Source organism: Xiphophorus maculatus, chromosome 13 (genome assembly GCF_002775205.1).
Source record: "Xiphophorus maculatus strain JP 163 A chromosome 13, X_maculatus-5.0-male, whole genome shotgun sequence".
Classification (NCBI taxonomy): Eukaryota; Metazoa; Chordata; class Actinopteri; order Cyprinodontiformes; family Poeciliidae; genus Xiphophorus; species Xiphophorus maculatus.
In genome coordinates, this window is record NC_036455.1 from 8879627 (window position 1) to 8900677 (window position 21051).

The following is a 21051-nucleotide window of genomic DNA, read 5'->3' on the forward strand; positions in this document are numbered from 1 at the left end:
ACTGTAGAAAAGATGGAAAACGTGGCCTCCGTCTGCGAAAGCTGCACTTTGTTTCATGGCCAACAGAGGGCGACACTTGTAAGGAAAGGAGTTTTTTAACATGCTGAAGGTTTTGCTATTATGGCGTATTAGAGCCAATGTAGATAGGAAAAAAATTATTTTAGATTAATTGTGAAGAAATTAAAAAAAGAATTCCGAGTTTAAAAAGTCAAAAATTTGCTTGGAAAAAAACCTGAAATATTGAGATAATTTTGAAGAAAAAAACATTTCAGAAGTCAGAATTTAAACTTTAAAAACTCACAAATTTCCATGTTTTTTTCTACAAAATTTCAGTTTTTTTCTAGCAAGTTTTCGACTTTTCACGCGTAGAAATTACCTAGTTTTTTCTTAGAAAATTTCTGGATTTTTTTTTGAGAAATTTGCTAAATTATTATTATTTTTTTCCTATCTACAAAGGCGCTAAAACACTGTTGTAGTTTTGCTACAACCTTATAAGCTAAATTAATACTAAGAAATGGTTTACTCTAAATGTTTCATTCATTTCGGGTGAAAAGTAACAAACTACAGTTTGTTTTTTTTAGGAATAATAACTTTAATCAACTTAATTCACTGCTAACTTTGTAGATGTGATTGCTGTCTGGTGCAAAAGCTTTCATTGTTCGTTGTCGGTCCAAACCAAATTTCAGAAGAATAACTATGTAATTTTTTAAAATTCTTATCAGATTTATTTTGTTTAGGGGAAAATGCTAACATTAGCTAAAATTCAAAGCATTGACTGAAAGAAAAGACGAAATCGAAGTTCGCTCTTGACTCTTGTTTACTTTCAGCCGCTAGCTGCCTGCTGCGTCTACAGATAGCCTAGCTTGTTACAGTTACATTAGCGTTGTAAATTTAACACTGCACATTCTCTTCCCTGATTGGTTAAAACACATTCCTCTAACCAGTGCTGACCAATCAGGATGGTTCGTATTGAGGAGTTAAAAGGATTTTTAAAGTGACGAGGGATTTTCTGGACATGTCGAAGTGTTTGTTTGCTTTCTTTTAGTGACTGTCCATGAAAATGTCGTGATATTGTCTGTTTTCAATGTTGACAAGCAGAAACTTCAGGCTCATCTATTGTTACGCTGGCGTCACTCCAGAGTCCCGAACACAAAGTATTAACTCAATATTTATACGACACAACAAAGTTTCCTCATGTGGTTTAGTGTTTGTTTAGTTAAAATGTGTAGCTTTACTAACATTAATGAAAATTTGAGAAGTTAGTCGACTTGCTAGCAGATTTTGGAATGAGTTTGAATATTTCACTCATTCACTGTAAAACAGACTGGCGGCTTTAGGCCACTTTTAAATTTTGTTAACATGTTGGATCAAATATAAGAAAACATTAAATGTAGCAGCTCATTACCATAAATTGCAAAGGTTCATGGTCAGTTTATGGTTAATATTGTTTATAATTAGCATATTGAAGATCATATAATGACATTTACCAAGTCAATTCACATCTTTGCCATTTTAGCCCCTCTATAAGCAATCAAATTTATGTCCATTATGTACAAGATAAATTCTCTGTTCATGCAGATGAGTAGTTATAAAAATCTGAAATATAATCCAATTTATTCATATGTAATTGTAGCTTTTATATTGTCCCCCATTTTTTCCACTATTTCCAAAAAGGTTAAAGAAAAGCTAAAACCTCCAACAGAGCATAAGGACTAAAAGTCTCACTTCATACCAAAACATTCTCGTTTTCATGGTTAGTCAGACATTTTTATGATAAATCTATCAAAATGTCCCAAATTTTAACATCTACGTTTTATTCTGAATGAGTGAACAAGCTGAGCGTAGCCTAAAAGGTGTTAGCATGTTTACCATGTTAGCTAGCTAGCTGTCTGAAAAACATCAACTTTCATCTTAAAGTCATGAAACGGCTCAAGTTTTATAATCTGGATGAAAGTAATGAAACTGAAGATATTGTTACAAAAATGCTAGTTAGCATCCGCTCGCTAACAGCAGTTAACATTAGTAACATTTGTTTAATTTATTAAATGACAAAACATTTCCCATGTTTTTACTAAAACTTTAACTTCTGTATGGAAAATTGATCTTGCGATTGATAAACAATTATTCTCTCTATTTTTATCATACTCAAGCTAACCCTTTATTTGGCTAATGCTAAATTGCTAGCAAGAACAAAGTTAACTAAACTTTAGGTTTGAGGCACCAAAGATTATTTAAATCTCCACTTTAATGAATCAAAGTCCTCCTCAAAGGTTTTTGAATTTAATAAAATAAAACTTAGTTAAATTCTTGCTAGTTTATCTCAGACAGAAATAAATTTTTAAGTGTTATTTTCGTCGTGAAAACAAAGACTAATGCTTGCTCTACTACAAGTTTAGGTCACTTTGTGTGTTTTATTTATTTTTCCAGCCATATTTTCTTCCAGAAATAATCAAACGTTTCTTTCTCTGGACGAACATCGTGGAATAAAGCCGATGGTGCTGAAAGGCGACTGATATTCCAGTTTTCCTGAATGTTTTTTGTTTTTGTTGGTTTAACCACTATTGAAGGAAAAGCACAGATTTGTTGTGAAAGCAACATCATGTTACTTTCTGCTAACCTTAAGCCTCTTACTTTATAAATAGCTGTGACTAAAGTTTACCAGATAAGCAACTGAAATGGCAAACCGTCTTTGCGATCTCTTTTTTGTGTGAATGTTTTCATGTAAAAAATAAGAAAGATGCCTTGATATGTACAGAGCAAACAAACTTATCAATGCAACCAGAGGGATGAATGTTTTTAGCCCTCATAAGTGCTTTTATATCGGATATCTGAACGTATCGGAGCGAGTTTTATCACAAACTCGCTCCGATGTCCAGAATCTTTCATTGCCTTCTTTGTTCCTTTCATCAGCTTTCCACACTTTCAATGTGAAACTTTAAGTGCATTTATTCTAAATATGTTTTGTTTGAAAGGATTCCTTGTTGTTTCTAACTTTCTGTCATGCCACTAAATATATTAAAGACATCTTGGTCAAATCAAAACGCATTTTTGTCTGATTTTGACTAAAGAAAATGCAAATAGGAAAAAAATTTCTGGGTATTTTACTAGAAAACAGATTAAAACCGTTTTCTTATGTTTCTGATGTTTATTGGAAATGATATTTTATTTTTTAAAAATTCAGTTAAGGGTAATTATTTAGAAAATAAGCTTATGTACGTAGTTTATAAATCATGTTGTCCATATTGTAGAAAATATTTTATTTTTAGCCAAAAATTGCGAGAATAAACTCTTAAAACTTGTACTAGGACAAAGTCGCAGTATTGACCTTATTCTCGTAATGCTACGACTTTTTCCTCAACTTTTCAACTTTATTCTCGTATGATTTTATTCTTGTAATATTGACTTTTTCTTGTTTTATATATTTTACAATTTTCTGATACTTTGTTGTTAAATCTGACCAAACTTCTCTTATTTTGGAATTACCAAAATTGTTTCTATTTGCTAAATGCCAAAAAAAAAGAAAAAGATATGCAACATTTTTTTATTTTCTTTTGTAACGTTCCTCGAATGTAGCATGGTTTTCTTTTAGTGAATTTGATTATTTGACTTGACTTGTTTTTACAGAATTTCAAACAATTGAAGCTAATTGAAGTCGGCTCAATTGCTGCTCTTTTAAAGCAAATTGCCTATGAGTCTCATTTCTAAAGTTAACTAAATTAGTTGATAATTTCAATAATTGATCACAATTAATCATTTCAGCCCTAAATTAAAAATAAATCCAGAAAATTAAGAGCATCTATTTAACAGTTACACAAAATTAAATTGCTTTATGTAAATACTTCTTATTAGAGACAAGCAGAGTGAAGAACTGCACCTTTACACTGATTCAGATTTTATTGACAGTTTGACAAAATGGCAAATTAAACAGACCATTACTGTAGTGACAGCAGTTAAACGGTTAAAATATCATGAAAGAAGAAGACGTACAAACAGGAAAGCACAGACTGGTTCTCAGAAGTCACCAAAACAAACATGGCACTTTGATTTGGGCCGCCCGGTTCTGTAACTACAACATGGAGGAGGAAACGACTGGAGAGAAGAAACCCAGATTCCTCATCTTTCCCAAAACCTTGAACCACGCAGCGTTGGTGCGAACTAGAAGATATTTAGAGCGTTTTCACCAGAAATTGTAATAAAGTACAGAAATAACGGAGCTCAGGAGGTTTCACTGGGACTTTACTCCATGTTTCATATCGCAGCTTGAAAATACAGCAATATTAAATATTTCAGCTGGAAGCCATTAAGCAGTCGCAGTAAAAAGTCACAAAAAACAAAATACTACCGAGTATTTTTGGTTTAATTTACAGGTTTAATACTTTAGTACATTTGAAATGAGACGACTAACTTACAGGTAACTTTTCAGCAACATGTGGAAGCTTGTTTTAACTAAAGTAAAAACTTTTAACTCTACTGGCAGACTGTTTCATTTACCAAGGGGCAAGGGGCCGTTACCTAGCAACCCCAGCCCGTTACCTAGCAACCAGTTCAACTGGCAGATTTTTTCACTTACAAGTAAAACACCAGTGGAACTAAAACTTTCTGATAAATATTCACAAATTATTAACTTAAAACTAGCTCCTATTTCTTGCTGAAAAGTTTTTATAAGTTAGTTTTGACTTATTTCCAGAATACTAAGATATTTCCACCAGAAACTGAACCAAAATGCTCTAAGAATTTGTGTTTTTGCAGTTCAAACAGAGTTGATGGAGGTTCTGACCCGGTGAATGAAGGCTTCATGATGTCGCTACGGTTCAAACAAAAATATTAAATTAAAGTAAATTAAGGTTCAGCAAATACAGTCGAGGTTTAAATCATCTTAGCCCAGCAGAACCCACAGAATCATCTCAGTTCATTATTTTTCACTTCAACAAACACAGAAAGGCTCAAATTGAAATAAAAATCCTTTGACTCAATCTGGAAATCACATCTACTTATTGAATTCATAGAAGATTCTAGATTTTTAGATTTAAAACTTCTTATAGTTTCGTTTTACTCTGAGTAGTCATAATTATGTTTACTGACACAAACAAGGCTGAAAGTGGTCTAAGACTGTCAATAATTCAGCTGAAAATGCTAAACTTATATATAGACACATTATTTACAGACTGATTCATTATACTTTATACTCAAGATAAATAAAATCTAACTTTTAAATGTCAAATTGGTATGTTTGGATGATCATGGACAAAATAGTTTTGAAAAGTAAGCCATGAAAGTTCATAGCCTAACAAGATGAGTTCTATATCCAAGCAGAAAGTTAAGTGGAAGGAAAAAATACTGTGGTTAAAAAAACAAAACATTAGAGAGTAAATGCTTTTCCTTTTCAGTAGACAATTCTTAGGTTTTTATTTCCCTCTTTTTAAATTGAATTACTGAAATATGTTTAGTTTTCAGTGAGACTCTAAATTACGGAGATGAACCTGGAGGTGAGAAATGGATTAAACCCTGGTTGCTTCTGATGAGGAAACCAGAGATTAAACCCAGGTTGCTTCTGATGAGGAAACCAGAGATTAGAGCAGCTTTGGTTGAACCTCATTTTCACGTTCGTCTGCATCAACAAGCGATTAACGGATCGTTTCTTTTCCCGGAGCAGGTTTGGTAACGGAAACTGTTTTTCTAGTGCAAAGAACGAAATCAGAGCTCATCTGACATCCACCGGTTTGTTTGGACCAGATTTACAAAACCAGTAAACAACAAATAAATTTCCAGTTTCTATAAAATCTGTCTAAGCTTTTATAAGATCCAAATCTTTGGGCTTCCAGCTGGAATCATAGCTGCAGGAATCTGGATTTCGGCAACAAAACAAACAGAAAATGTCAGGATTGTGGATGAAACAGGATTTCTTTCTCATTTATGACACTAAAGTGAGAATTTTCACTGCAAAAACAAAAACAGCATTTTTAGTCTAGTTTTTATTGAAAATATCTTAGTACACTTTAAATAAGACAAAACCAACTTACAATAAATACTTCAGCAAGGAATAGAAGCTTGTTTCATGTAAATTATTCTACTTGTAGGGGAAAATTGTGTTATAAGTCTAATAATCTGCCAGTGGAACCAACACGTTTTAATAAATATGAAGGAATTATTGACTTAAAACAAGCTACTATCTTGCCGAAAATGTTACTTGTAAGTTAGTTCACTTAAAATAAGACAAAACTAAGACCTTTGAACTAGAAACTAGACTGAAAATACTTGGTAAAACTTTGCTTTTTTGCGGTGAAAAATATTATGTTTGTGAACTTTACAGCTTTTTTTCCTCTATGACACTTCAAAAACAAAATCTTGGCATAGTTTCTAATGCAAATATTTTCGTATTCCTGAAATAAAGTGTTTCAGCAAGACATGTTTCCCATTTTGTAAGTGAAATAATCTGCCAGTGGAACTCGAGCTGGTTGCTAGGCAATGGGCTGGTCTTGGCTGGTGTTGCTAGGTAACGCCAGCTATGAAATAAGTGAAAAAATCTTTTCTTTTTAAATATTTTTTTAACAATATTAAGGAATTATTTACTAAAACCAACCCACTATATCTTACTGAAAACTTACCTGTAAGTTAGTTTTGTCTTATTTCAAGTGTATTAAAATATTTGTTCTAAAAACGAGGCCAAAAATACTTGGTAAGATTTTGTGTTTTTGCAGTGTTAGAGTTTCTGCCATTTAAACGGAATAAAACGAGTAAGAGTAAGACCTCCTGCTTCAGAACCCCAGCTTTGGTTCCGATGTTTCAGGAACCAAACAGGGAGCAGGAAATGAAGCCTGGCTGTACAGACTGAGGTTCTTACAGCGGCGTAACGTTTTGGGTCAAGTTCTGTTAGACGAGACCAGCTTTATATTCTGGAGCTCATAATTAAACAGTTCAGTGACTTTTTTCATGCATTCTGTGAAACGTTCAGATTTTCTGCAATGCAACAACATGGCTGGGAGAACAGGGTCAACGACGAGCGAAGACAAGATGGAGGATTCAGGAAGCTGACATTTCGGGGCTGTCAGCATCAATGGTCTGACTGACTCTCTGTTTGGAAACAACCACACAGATAACCCAATAGAGGGCGCTGCTGAGCAGAGTCGCAGTTAGAGATAGCTGTAGCGATTCCCAACCAACGTATCAGAGGCGTTTAACATTATTCAGATGGAAAAGGTCCAAAACTCACGATTTCTTTGGTAAGTTTCTATCAACGTTTAAAAAACTGAAGTAAATGAATTATTCCAGTGGTAGCTTGGAAATATAGCAATAAACCTTGAGGTTTTGTTCATTTTATCAAGTTAAGACCACAAACTTTACTGTATGCACTGCAAAAACACAAAATCTTACCATTTAAGTTTGGTCAAATTTATAGACCAAGTTGAAATAAGACAAAACCAACTTTACAAGTAACATTTGAGCAAGATGTAGGAGCTTGATTTAAGTGAATAATTCCTTAATATTAAATATTAAAAAGTACTATTTCCACTTATAAAATGAGAAAAATGTCTAGTTATAAGTGAAATAATTTCCAAGTGTTTCTGGTGCTTTTAAAAAAGTCGATATTATGACAACTATCTTGCTGAAAAGTTGCATGTAAGTTAGTTTTGTCATATTTAAAGTTTACTGAGATATTTACACAAGAAACTAGACCAAAGGGGTTTAGTGTTTTTGCAGTGAATTAATGGAATTTTATGCAACAGACCAAATAAAATCAAATTCATGCTACTTCGTTAGCGTGAATTTGCCAGTTCCACCAGCAAATTATTTTACTTATAAAATAGTAAAAATGTCTTGTTTACAGTGAAATAACCTGCCAGTTCAACTAGTACTTTTTCTTATCAATACTAATGAATTATGGACTTGAAATCAGCTGCTATATCTTGTTGGAAAAATACTGTTGTTGTTTTTTTTCCCTTTATTTTAAGTGTACTAAGATATTTGCACTAAAATTTAGACCAAAAAAAAAACTTGGTAAGATTTTGTGTTTTTGCAGTGCACGCCGCTAGGGGAGTTTAGATCAAAACATATCATTGTGTTAGGATGGCCTAGTCAAAGTAAATCTGTGTCAACACTTAAAAACTGATATTCAAAGTCATTCCAAGTCCAATCTGAATGAGTTTGAGCTACTTTGTAAAGACGAATTGGCAAAAATTACTATTTAACTTTCACTTTATAATTTTGAACATTTGTCTGTCACATAAAATCCCCCCAAAATTGAGAAATTCTGGATTTAATGTCCCAAAATGTGAAAAGGTTTGAGTTCTGAATAGTTTTGGTGACGTGTAAATAAGTGGGGGACAAACCAACCAACCGCTGGCCTCCAAACTGTTAGAAAATGTGTCTGAATGATAATAAAATAAAATAAAAACGTACGGCTTCACTCGCTGTCAAAATTATCTCACGTAATTAAATATCTGACTGAAGGTTTAAAGTATTGGCAACAGTTAAGCTTCTGTTTCTCATTAATGAATAAAATCGACCGTAGAGCAGCAGTTAGACAGTTTATAGGTAAAGACCTCGGTTACTGCGGTGAGCCCTTCATGGAGGCGGGTCCGTTCTTCAGCTGGACCCGGCCGGTCCAACGGACTCCCTTTGTTTATGTTTTCCCGACTGGAGGACACAGACCCGCTGGACGAAAGCAGCCATGTTTGGCGTCCAGCTAACTCAGTGTGCGAGACACGCGAGACTCCGAGGCGCTAAACAGGAAGCGATTATAGGATGACGCAGTCCGACTCCTTCTCCCTTCTTCTGGCTTGCTGCGACCCCTGACCTCTGACCTGGAGAAAACACAGACAACACAGTCACGTTTGGAAGACAACAATACTACTGACTGTCATGTTTCTTTCTAATGGATTAGGAAACTCAGGGCTATCAGTTATGAGCTAATATAAAATATTAGCTGCGCTAAAGAACTAATGAAACATTAGTCCTGCTAATGCTAAAGCGCTACACCAACATGGTATTTAGCATAAGCTAATGCGCTACACCAACATGGTATTTAGCATAAGCTAATGCGCTACACCAACATGGTATTTAGCATAAGCTAATGCGCTACACCAACATGTTATTTAGCATAAGCTAATGTGCTACCCCAACATGGTATTTAGCATAAGCTAATGTGCTACCCCAACATGGTATTTAGCATAAGCTAATGTGCTACCCCAACATGGTATTTAGCATAAGCTAATGCGCTACACCAACATGGTATTTAGCAGAAGCTAATGCTAACACAGTACACAGACTTGGTATTTCATGAGAGCTAAAGGGCTACTCCAACACAGCATTTAGTGGAAGCTAACGCTAAAGTGCTAACTTCAATAAGAAGGTTGAAAGACTAAAACCTTCTTATTTCAAACGATTTTTGCACTAGAAACCAAATTCCTTGGTGAGGTTTTGTGTTTTCAGCGCTCTGAGCAGCTGATACCTGCTGCGGCGTCGGTGTTGGCCCCGCCTGTTGCTGCTGCTGCTGAAACTGCTGCTGCTGCTGGTACTCCTCCTGCTGCAGCTGCCGGGCCAACTCCAAGTCACTGAGAGGTCCAGGAGCGCCTTCCTGCTGCTGCTGCAGGGAAACGGCGACCAGGTAGTCCTGAAGCGAAACAATCGATCAATAACAATAATCAGGGTAGCAGGGAGTCCGAGAGGCGGAGGAGTCCTGACCTGGTCGATCTGCCTCTGCTGCTCCTGGCTGCTGGGCGGCAGGTGGGCGGCGGCCGGCGAACGCTCCGGCGCGTGGCTCAGCCTGAAGTCGGAGTTGCAGAAGTTCCCGTCTCCTTCGACGTTGTGGAGAGATTCCCAGACCATGCTCTCCTCCTGCAGGAAGCCCTGATCCGTCACCAGCAGGTACAGGTGGCCCTGAGGAGGACGCAGAGGGCAAAGGTCATTTTCACCCTCAGGACAGCTAAATAAAACAAACATTATCTGACATTTTTATTTATAAACATCTACTACAGGAAATATGCTGTAATTTTTAAAGGGCAACAATTTTATTCCTATTAATTCATTTAATCTTCTCTTTATCTACTTAGGTATTTATTTTTGTTTTTGTTATTAATCACAATCACTGCGTTCAGTTTTATAAGCTTGCATGTTTTCAAAAATTTTATTTTCTCAAACCAAATTGTGTAGAGATTCAAATTTTTCAAGTTTTCATATTCAGGAAAGTTTGAAAGAATTCATTTTGCTACAAAACTTGATTTAGTAATTTATAACTATAATAGTATCTTTGTTCGGTTGATGTACAAAATCTCTGGATTAAAAAATATCAGTATATTACTAATATTATTATTACTCACAACTGGGATGTGAAAATTAAAATATACATAGAAGGGTTGGTCTGTAATACTTGCTTCTCCAAAGAAAATAAAAAATGACTGGTACTTTTAGTTTTTATTCAATAAATAAAAAAAAAAAAAAAAACTGCATGTTTTTTTTTTTATATTATATCCGTTTTTAAAATTTCAACTGGTTATTTTTTAAGTCACTTGTATTTCATCATGATCAAGCCTTGGTGTCTGTCTCCCCCCAGCGGTGTGTGGTGGTACTGCAGGGTGTCTGTGGTAGTGCAGGGTGTCTGTCTCCCCCCAGCGGTGTGTGGTGGTACTGCAGGGTGTCTGTGGTAGTGCAGGGTGTCTGTCTCCCCCCAGCGGTGTGTGGTGGTACTGCAGGGTGTCTGTGGTAGTGCAGGGTGTCTGTCTCCCACCCAGCGGTGTGTGGCGGTACCGCAGGGTGTCTGTCTCCCCCCCAGCGGTGTGTGGTGGTACTGCAGGGTGTCTGTCTCCCCACCCAGCGGTGTGTGGTGGTACTGCAGGGTGTCTGTCTCCCCCCCCAGCGGTGTGTGGTGGTACCGCAGGGTGTCTGTCTCCCCCCCCAGCGGTGTGTGGTGGTACTGCAGGGCGTCTGTCTCCCCCCCAGCGGTGTGTGGTGGTACTGCAGGGTGTCTGTCTCCCACCCAGCGGTGTGTGGTGGTACCGCAGGGAGCGTTTCCTCCTCACCTTGTGTTTGATCATGGTGCTGAAGTGGTTGTTCCTGAAGAAAACGGAGATCTCTCCCTCTTTCGCCGTGGTGTTGAGCTCACAGAGGCCGTGGTACGACAGCTGGGTGGCCGTCGACTCCAGAAACTGCTCCGCCACCAGACCTACACAAACACATAAAATTATTGTTTAGAGCAGCAGAATGCAGGCAAAAACCCCCAATTTTCTTCTGCTTTGAGTAAACTAAACACGAAATATTTTAATAAAATAAACAAAGTAGTCGGATTTTTGTAGACAAAATGATGTTGCAGGTTTGCCAGATTAAGAAAAAAAAAAACAAACATATCCTACGGTTTCATATTTTTTGTTGTTTTTGTAAAAGGCATTGGATCTTTTACCCTTTTCTTGCTTCTGCAAACCAGTCCTGATCAACAAAATCAGGCTTTTCTGACAAAAATCTACAAAAGGCCTCTCTTAAATGTGGAACCAACTGTCTGAACTGGGAAACCAAAATTAGGCTATTCTGGAACTGGGACTCACCCAGAATCGCTCAGAGGGCTGTAAGTGGCCCCCGGGCTGCACTTTAGACCCCCCTAATTTAGAGACACATTTAAAGAACATGAAAATTTGGATGAAATGTGAAAATGACACCTTGGAGTTATTTTCTAAGGTCTTTTTTTGGATTATTAGAGAGGCAGAGCCGTGGTGAAGAGGCCGGGACTCGAACCTGCGGCAGCAGCATTGAACATGTTGTCCTACCTGCCTCTTCAGGTCTGTGTGTGAGCTCACCTTCGCTGACTCTGCTGCTGTCTGCAGAGTGTTTGCAGTCGATGATTTTCTCCACCAGCTGGTTGTAGCTCAGCTTTCCCACAGCAGCCACCGTCTCTGGACTCTAAACTCACACAAAGTGGACGGTTCTTCAACCAAACGAGTCCAAGAAGAGTTTCTGCTTCTATTCTTCCTCATATGATGAATTTACAGGAGATGCAAACGAATGTTCTCCGTGTTAGCTTACTGCTAACTAAGGCTACAGCTAACGATTATTTTAATAATCGATTATTCTGACGGTTAATAGGATTAAAAATTGCTACATTTTTAAATAAGAAAATAAACATTTTATTACCTAAAATGAAAGAGCATAGCATTTCTTTATTGAACCTGAACCATTACAGGAGTTTTTGATTAAAACATATTTACAAAATAAGACCTTTTTTATATATTAAATGCAAAATGTATATATATACCGTAATTGGTCCAGTTTTGACTTAATTATTGCTCTGAGTGTTTTGCCCGGTTAATGATTAATCGGTTACTTAATTAGTTGACGATTAATCACGACTAACCTGATTAATCGTTTGAGCGTCACTGCTAAGTCTGGGTTAGCGTGTTACCTGTGGGTCCACCAGCCAGCCGTGGTACAGCGGGATGTTCAGCAGGTCGAACACGATGCACTCCGGCGTGTATTCAAAGTCCGTGACTCCCGTGAAGCGAACGTTGACATCCAGACCCGTGGACAGCTTCGGAAGAACCGCCATGGCGTCGCTCATGTTCTGCAGACACAAAGCTGCCAGTCAGTTCATCAGCATTACTGCTGCAGGTTTAAATTAAGCCCTGATTTCTCAAACCAAGAAACACAAAGATTTCTGTTCTGTAGACGGACTGAAAGGCGACTCAGCAAGGAAGAAACCATCACTCCAAAAGCAACATAAAGAGTTGCAAATTTAAGACTTTTTAAGGCCATTAACAATGAAACTTAAGACCTGTATCACAGCAGAAATGTGCCAAAATAAATTTCATGTTCTAATTTAGTAGTAGCGTAGCATCGTGTTGGCAACAAAAGCGAGCCAGTGGTCAAGACGAACGTCACACTTTCCCAAGACAGATAAAAGCTAAATAACTAGCCATCTGGTATATTAGCAGCTAGTTATCGGTAGCCACAACAGCACTGAGTCACAGAACGCAATAATTATGTTTGTAGGTGACTCAAATGTTTGCCTGACTGTAAAATTCCTTAAAAAAAAACTAACTACAAGATTAAGTACTCCTGATGAAAGCCAACTTACATTTTCTAAATGAATCTAAAACATTTTTAAGGTCTTAATTTTAGATACAGACCTTTTAAAGGATGCGCGAACATCCTGGCTTCTGTTGTGTGAAAATAAAATTCATTGAATTTACCAAACATTTTCATCTAGTCTCTATTGCAAATATCTACTTAAAATAAGACAAAACTAACTTACAAGCAACTTTTAAGCTAGATGCAGGAGCTTGTATTACGTAAATAATTTATTGTGCGGTAACCTAGCAACCCCAGGCAGGTCTAGCCCGTTACTTAGCAACCCAGTTCTAGTTCCACTGGCAGTTTTTCCCCATGTATAACAAGACATTTTTCCCATCTTATAAGTGAAATATAACATGGGAAATTATACTTTTCGATCAATATCAACTCACAGGTGATTGAAATGAAACTCAGTTTTTAGTAAAATATTTTCTGTCATTTCTAATTTCTTTTTAAGAAAGGAAAGAAAAGAAAAAGTATCAATTAAGAATGGAAATAGAATATGGTGTGAAAAAAAACTGTAGCTCCATGATATTTGAACCATAATCGCCCAGAACTGAAATAGAAAGAAAGGTTTCTTAAAAAAAGTGTTTTTGTTTTAAGTCTGGATGTTTTTCAGTGTGTTGGTACCTGCTGGAAGTTGAGCTCCATGGCATTCGTCTTCTCTCTGGGTGTGACTGATAAAACACACTCTCCTGTATGACACACACACACACACACACACACACACACACACACACACACACACACACACACACACACACACACACACACACACACACACACACACACACACACACACACACACACACGTCGGTAAGATTACTAAATCATTTCTACCTCCAGTTTTTGTGCTTGTTGTTCACAATCACTGTGGAACCGGCAGGTTGTGAAAACAAAACATTCAGGATTTTAGATGCAGTTTTTTAATCTGTTTAATAAATAAGCCTAATCCAGAAAAAAGCCAGCGTATCGTTTATTTTTCTGCTTCAGAAAAACGCAGAGATGTAATCAGAAACTCACCCAGATGAGCCATCAGCTCCTCAGTGGTGACCACTTCCGTCTGAGCAGGAAGTTTGGCCTAAATAAACAGAATAAAAAAGTTAAAATGTGCTCAAATCAACATGCAGGCGGCCTTTAAATCTGTAGAAACCATCAAATTCATGACCATTCAGGTAACGTTAGAAGTTTTTAATAAAAGCTGAGAATTTGTCCTCTGAAATACTTTAATTTCTTTTAAAAATTATTGATTATTCTGATAAAGATGACATTTAAGGCAATGAATTGTACAGTTATTAATATATTTACACCAGACTCGATTATTATGAACATAATTTTCTGTAAAATTCACTTTGAATCAACATTTATTTCGTTTTTGTTCAGATTCAGTCTCTTTTCTATTCCGTAGGAACTTATTATTATTATATTTGGGCCAGACTAAAAACACTTTTACAGCTTCAGTAAAATTATGAATGTCGAGCGTCTTGTGAAGTTACTTTGGTTTTACAAATAAATCAACAGCAGACTGTCCTGGTAGTGATAATAATCTGATGTTTGCTACGACTTTATGCTGGTAATATTATGAATTATTCTCATATTATACAAATTAAAATTCAAAAGTATTTTTTTAATCTGAAAGGGAAATTAAATATGAAATATATTAAATACAAATTATACTGAATAAATATAATTAAATCAATTACAGTTAAACTAAATAGACAGATAAATAGACTAAATTATATTAAACACATGACTTTATTCCTGATAATATTCTGACTTTCTTCTGGTAATATTATGAATTTATTCTCGCATTACGACTTTATTCTCATTAGTTTGTCTTTATTCCTGTATAATTTAATTCTAGTAATTTTATTACTTTATTCTCTTAATTTTTTTCTGTTTCTAAAACTCCGTCTTATTAAGAGCCTTAAAGGACGTCTGATCTACCTTCCAGCGCAGGAAGAGCGTGTTCATGATGGCCAGCAGGGGGCAGGGTCCGTTCTCGCTCTGGGTGACGATGGGAGTCTTCTTCTCCTTCCAGGTGATCCACTTCACCAGGTAGTAAGCCGGCATGGCGGGTCCTGGCTCTGCGGCCGCAGGACCTGCAGCCGCAGCAGGAGCCACAGCAGCGGCGGCAACAGCTCCCTCTGTGGTCAGGATGAAACACTACAGCTAGTGCTCAAACATCATCAAACTTAAACATTACAATTATATCGACATTAATGGCTGTAAAACATCTGTGAAAAAGTGATGATATTAAACACAAAACAAAACAACTCCTTACAAACGTTTTACCTGAAAAACTTTTTTCAAAACTGCCAACTTCCAATTTGTGTAGTTTTATGCTAATTAGCTGCATTTCCATTGGCCATAAAATTCTGCAGAGTGGAATTGCAAGAATAAATTTGCTTAATGGAAACATGGCAGTTTTGTTTTTTGATAAAAAGTTTTTGCACGAGGATGAGGCGATATTTTGCACAACTGCAATTTTCCGTATCATGGAGTCACATGATCAGCAGCTGGATGTCACTGCTGGCGGAAAAGACGATGAAGAAGAAGAAGACAGGAAGTGGAAGGAGGACGACGCCACTGCATGTTTTTAACAACATAAGTTCATTCACAAGTGATTTTTGTTGCATTTCTTATTTAATGGAAACAATGCAATTGTGAAATTGTATTTTTTTTAGATTAGACAAAGATTTGCGCTTATTTATAATGGAAACGCGGCTAATGACGGTTAAATCCAGAGGGATGACCTCACCTGCCGCTTTCAGCGCCTCATCCGCTTTCAGACCGGGAGCCTCGGCGGACAGAGAGCCGCCTTCGGCGCCCGGAGCGGAGCAGATGGACGACAAGCCGTCCTCGATGTCCAGAGAGTTTCCCGTGGTCGTGACGCCGTCGGAGAGGTCCAGGCTGGGAATGGAGAAGGACGCCGAGTTGGAGGATTCCCGCTGCTCATCGGAGTCCGCCGCCGTCATCCCAGACGAGCTTTCCTCCAGGTCCGGGTCTGGAGCTGGAAAACAGAGAGAGAGAGGATGATTCAGGCTGATTTAAGTAACAGGAAGGCAACAGAACAAAACAGAATCAGAGGATTTGTTCTGACATAAAGATCAAACTAAAACATTTTTAACATATCGTACCTGTCCGATAAATAAAACTAGACTGATATGAGAAAACAGTATTTATTTTTATCTTGTTTCCGACTGTTTCTGGTTGTTGTTGTTTTTGCAAAAGGTGTTAAAACTAGTATATTTAGTATATTTATAGTATATTTCACTATTTTAGTAGTGAAATATATATAAAATCAGATATCGGCCATTAGAACAAAATTCATTTCGGATATCAATATCGGTACAAATTTTAATTTCGGTGCATTCCTTATTCTGACTGTTCGTTAAAGTCAAAATCTATTAATGGCAGTAAAACACAAACTTTATGACATTATCAGAACTTTATCACATTTTTACTTTAAATATTATCTTACAAACCTCAAGAGAATCCAGGTATCAGTGATTTAAATGTTGCACCTTAAAATTAAAATCTGTGATTTTTTTTTTCAAACCAGATCTGATTTTAATCTTTTTTTTTTGCTTGCTCTATTTTCTAAAAATAAAATTAAAGATTTTTTTTTTAAGTAGTTTCTATTGTGATCCATTCTGTGAGTTGTGTGCCAGAGTATTAGGGCCAGTCAATGAGAATCTGTTTAATTATGAGAAAACAATTATAACAGTAGCTTAAAAAAAATGCAATTTTACAAGAAAAGCCTTAAAATTAAGAGAAAAGGTTGCTTGAATGCGAAAAAGCTGAGAGTTAATGTTATTTCTTTGAAAAAGAAAAAGACACAGCTGATTGCAAAATTGCTTCAAAGTTACTGGTAATAATTTGATGATGATGTGTTAAAAAGATTAAATATTTACCAATGTCTGGTCAACAAAGTTTAAATTTTGTGGTTATTTTTCATGTTGGCGTTCCCATAAACTTACAACTTTATTCTGGTAATTAATTTGTTTATTCTCACTATTAATATAAAGGCCTCAATATTTTATTGTGGAACTAAACCGGCACATTAGTACTTTAATGCCCAGGAAAGCAGAGGTACAAAGAGATACAAAACAGCATTAAGTTTCAGTTACAGTAGGAATAATGGAGGATTTTTGTTTCTCTAAAAATAACAGAACAAAATACATTTTTCCCATCCAAATAAAATTGTATTTAATATTTCTAAAATCTTTGTTATACTAAACGTTTGTTTTAAAATAAACTTAAACAGAACCCTCCTGATTGATTTATGATTTAATCCCACTTAAAGTAATTTAGGTATTAAGCAGCTGGTGGGTTTTGTTCCCGTTGGTTTGCTCTGCTGGCCTGCTGCCACTCATATCCAGTAAAAACAAAGGATCATTGAAGCTTTTCTGCTCCGTCTCAGTTTCCTGAATATTAACCAGCTGGAACGCAGCCGTACGAAATAGAGCAAGCCAGTTTGGCATTTAATGTCCCACTTACACTGAGGGGACAGACTGTCACCGGATTCACGGCACAAACATCTGAAGCCTCTTTATTTCAGCTCCTTTCCACAAATATCAAACTACAAGTGGATTTTTAACATATATTTAGGGAGTTTATTGTTAGAAACTCTTTAATCTTTCATTTGTAATAAATCATCAAGTTTGTATTGATAACAGCCTGGTCGTACATTGAAAGTATCTTGTTCAGGCTAAAGGTCAAGAGAAATCTGTTATTGTAGAGAACGGCAGATACTATCACAGCAGCTGCTGCAGTTTCAGAGAAAATGAAGATAGGACATAAAATTATTTGGGTTTTTTGCTTTATACAGTATACATAAATAAACCTTTTAGAAATATACTACATAAAACCATAGATCCACATTAGCTGTGAAAAGATTGATGCAGCTGAGCTAAACTAAAGCAAATTTACACAGGTTTTAGTTAGTTTAGTCGGCACCATGGGATTTCCTCTGTTTTTACTTACTAACCTTATACTAACATTGCTTGTTTTGATAAACTTTTTTGAAATATCCACATTTATCTTTCATCCTATTATAAAATAATAAGAAATTGTCATATTTGACTCCAATTAAAGTGTATTTTTTGGAAAGCCAATGCAAAAAAAAAAAAAAGCATTATTACGACATTTTACTGATTTGTGATGTTAAATTCTGGAAGTTTTTGAAATAACCCCTCAAAACGACAAATTTTCAGTTTGGGCCACGGCATTGCTGTCATATTGACTGTACTAACTTGAAATCCAGTATTTCTGATTCAGCAGAGGAGTAAAAAGTCAGAAATACTGCCACCTGCAGGTGGGAGTTGGTGTTACTTGAACCCAATGTTTTTCACACTGTAAATAAAAAAAAAATGTGAAAAAATGCTTCCATCTGTAGATTTCACCTAAATTTCAGTGATTAAGGAATCACAACAAACTGGAGGGATTGATTGATATAATTTGGCATCTGGAGAATAGTCGGCCACATAAAAAGCAATGGTGGGCCAGATTTGGCCCCCGGGCCTCGAGTTTGACACGTGCCATAAAACATTAACTTGTTACTGAAATCTGGCTGAAATAAACATTTATTTATCCGTTATGTCGTCTTACCTGGCTCTGCTCCTCCTTCAGTCTTTATGTGTCTGAGCTGGACCGACAGAGTTTCGTCCTCCGTCGTAGCGATGGTCATTGTCTCGTTTTCCGACAGACTAGGCGATGACTCAGGCGGTGTGGGCGTGGCCTCGTCATCCTCCTCCGGTTCTTTACTGCTGACTTTTTGGACTTTCGCCTCCCGGTCGGACCCATCGGTAAAAACAGAGTCGTTCATTTCTTTGGAGCGGCTCTCCGTGTTCAGACTCGGCTCCTCTTTGCTGCGTCCAATCAGCAGGCTAGCTGGAGCGGCTGGCGGAGCGCTGGATTCTGCCATGATCAGCCGAACCAATGAAACTGGATGCAGACAGACTCGGGCTTTCACTTTCCAGCTTTCAAAGGAGAAATGAATTATTGCTCATGAAATCAGCACATCTATCTTCAGGGTGATTTAAGTGGAAGACGAGGCTCTGTGGGTTGTGAAGAACATCTCAATGTGACCAAATTCTGCTGAAACGCCCAGAAAAAAACTGCATTTTTCTGCCTTTTTATCTGTAAATAAACATCCGCAGAGTTTCGGGTGCCAGTCAGGCTCTCATCTTAACTTGAAGAATGAACACTGGGGAACTGAAAGACCCCCAAAAATAAAAAAGAATGACTGTCCTCTTAGTTTTTGTACCAGGTTGGAAAAGGAACTGAGGATTTTCTGAGTCTTCAGTCAGCAGATGTCCAGTCAGACCTGAAGAGAGATGTTGGAGTTGGGGATAAGATTCTGTATGATCTGCAAAATGTTGCATATATTCCAGATATCTGTTGTTGAGAGTGTAATCTGATCTGTTGAGGCAGGAGCATCAACAGATGAACTTAAAAAAAACTCAACAACCCGATAAAGAAGGCTGGTTCTGGTTCTGTTCCGGTTCTATACCTTTGGAGAAGATGGTGCAAAGGATTCTTCATAAAAATCAAGAAAACTATGCACAACCCTGAGCATCCTCTTCATGAGACTGCTTTATTACCTCACAGCAGAGTGTCTTCAGTCAGAAGCTTCTCCAGATGTGCTGTAAAACAGACTGCTACAGGAGAACCTTCCTGCCCACAGCATCAACAACTCTTTGAAGAATCTTGGACAATATGAGCTACTCTCTTTGATTATTAAAGTATTTTTAAATTGAATTTATTAAAATATATAAAATTAAATTTGTTACAGTGTCCCATAGGATTTAATATAAAACGAAATTACTTAAAATGTCAGCTTTAGAGAATCTGAAGATGCCTTATATATCACAAAATGATGGCATTACTTAAAAGTTATTTCAGTGTTTCTGTTTGTTATGATGCTCGACTCTTTTGAAAATGTTGCTGGCCTATATGTGGTCAGGTGACCTCGCCACACCTTGCTTTGTACATGTTTACAATATATGAGGCAAAACAGGAAGTAAACATATGGAACTGTCTGATGTATGTTATCGTTTGGAAGTGAAAGGTAACCGAAGTGAGGTTTTTCCCTTTAAATTAACCAAATGGCTACCTTGACAACGACCATTAGTCAGCAAAACGACTGCTTAAGTTTACCAGAGTGCTTCCAAGTCAGGTAAGAAAACACAGCGTCGCTCTATTAAACACATTTTATTAGCCAAAACTTTCACCTAAAACAGTTGTTTCAAACTTCTGACAGAATTAGCTCAGCAGAGAGATTTTAAAACTAGCCTCACCTCAAATGAAACCTGCCTCAGCCATGAAACGCCCGTCCTGCTGATGCCTCATCATCATTAAGCAGCTTTCTGACACAACTCCCTGCGTTAGCAAACCTGCAGCTAGCTCCCTGGGCTAACTGCGCTAACTTACCCACTAAAACAGCAAGAACACAAACTGATATGGTGGAAAGTGTAAAAGACACACGGCGCTGATTGCTGCTGTCACTTTTGAAAAGAAGATATGTTTTAAATGCCTCACCTTTTCAGCATCGACTGCGCCTCAGTGATCTGCGCTGACGGTAGCTGCTGAACAGGCATGCTAGCTGTTTACATTCCTCCCCGGTAAGCCCCGCCCACTGACACGTCACAGCTTGAAGCGTCGGTTTAACCTGCCTGGAAAAAACTTTTGTTTATAAAATATGGGCCTAAGGTGGATTGTTCTACAGCGAGATCCGGTTGTGCTCAGGACAGCAGTAACGCTAACTTTTATAGAGACTACGAAGCGGCCATTTGTCAACTCATGCTGAGTTTTTTTAGCCTCGGAAATCGGAGCTCTCGTGCGTGCGGGAATGACGTCACTCGTGTTGCGTTTTTAGGATTTCTGGGTAGCAAAACTATTTCAATCAGGTGTATCTCTAATTTGGAGTTAGAAATGATGTTTTTTTTTTTTTAGGTTTGTGCTAGAAATAAATACTTTCTGGTCATAAATATT

General features: G+C 37.0%; 1 protein-coding gene across 3 annotated transcripts; it reads right to left on the bottom strand.

Moving 5' to 3' along the window:
- Positions 1 to 8004: 8004 nt before the first annotated feature.
- mindy1 (MINDY lysine 48 deubiquitinase 1) lies at positions 8005 to 20860 on the bottom strand. Of its 3 annotated transcripts, none has more exons than XM_005805505.3 (12): positions 20599 to 20860; positions 18667 to 19037; positions 15815 to 16066; positions 15001 to 15200; positions 14077 to 14134; positions 13684 to 13748; positions 12386 to 12544; positions 11784 to 11886; positions 11016 to 11158; positions 9682 to 9876; positions 9449 to 9610; positions 8005 to 8801 (listed from the first exon to the last, which is right to left on the bottom strand). In XM_005805505.3, exons 1-12 carry the CDS (start codon positions 20655 to 20657, stop codon positions 8736 to 8738), a joined length of 1833 nt encoding a protein of 610 aa, XP_005805562.3. In that variant the 5' UTR covers positions 20658 to 20860; the 3' UTR covers positions 8005 to 8735. The 3 variants fall into 3 exon arrangements, with proteins under 3 accessions (XP_005805562.3, XP_023201018.1, XP_023201019.1); XM_023345250.1 differs by having other exon boundaries at positions 18667 to 19384; positions 20599 to 20859; XM_023345251.1 differs by lacking the exon at positions 20599 to 20860 and adding an exon at positions 19571 to 19659 and having other exon boundaries at positions 18667 to 19384.
- Between the last annotated feature and the right edge of the window lie 191 nt (positions 20861 to 21051).

Bases quoted from the DNA above. Each gene is read 5' to 3' on its own strand.
- mindy1 (XM_005805505.3), bottom strand. From the start codon at position 20,657: ATGCCTGTTCAGCAGCTACCGTCAGCGCAGATCACTGAGGCGCAGTCG. The intron at 19,038-20,598 runs GTGAGGCATTTA...CTCCTTTGAAAG, and splicing joins GCGCAGTCGATGCTGAAAAG to CTGGAAAGTGAAAGCCCGAG. The intron at 11,887-12,385 runs GTAACACGCTAA...GTGTGAGTTTAG, and splicing joins GCTGGCTGGTGGACCCACAG to AGTCCAGAGACGGTGGCTGC.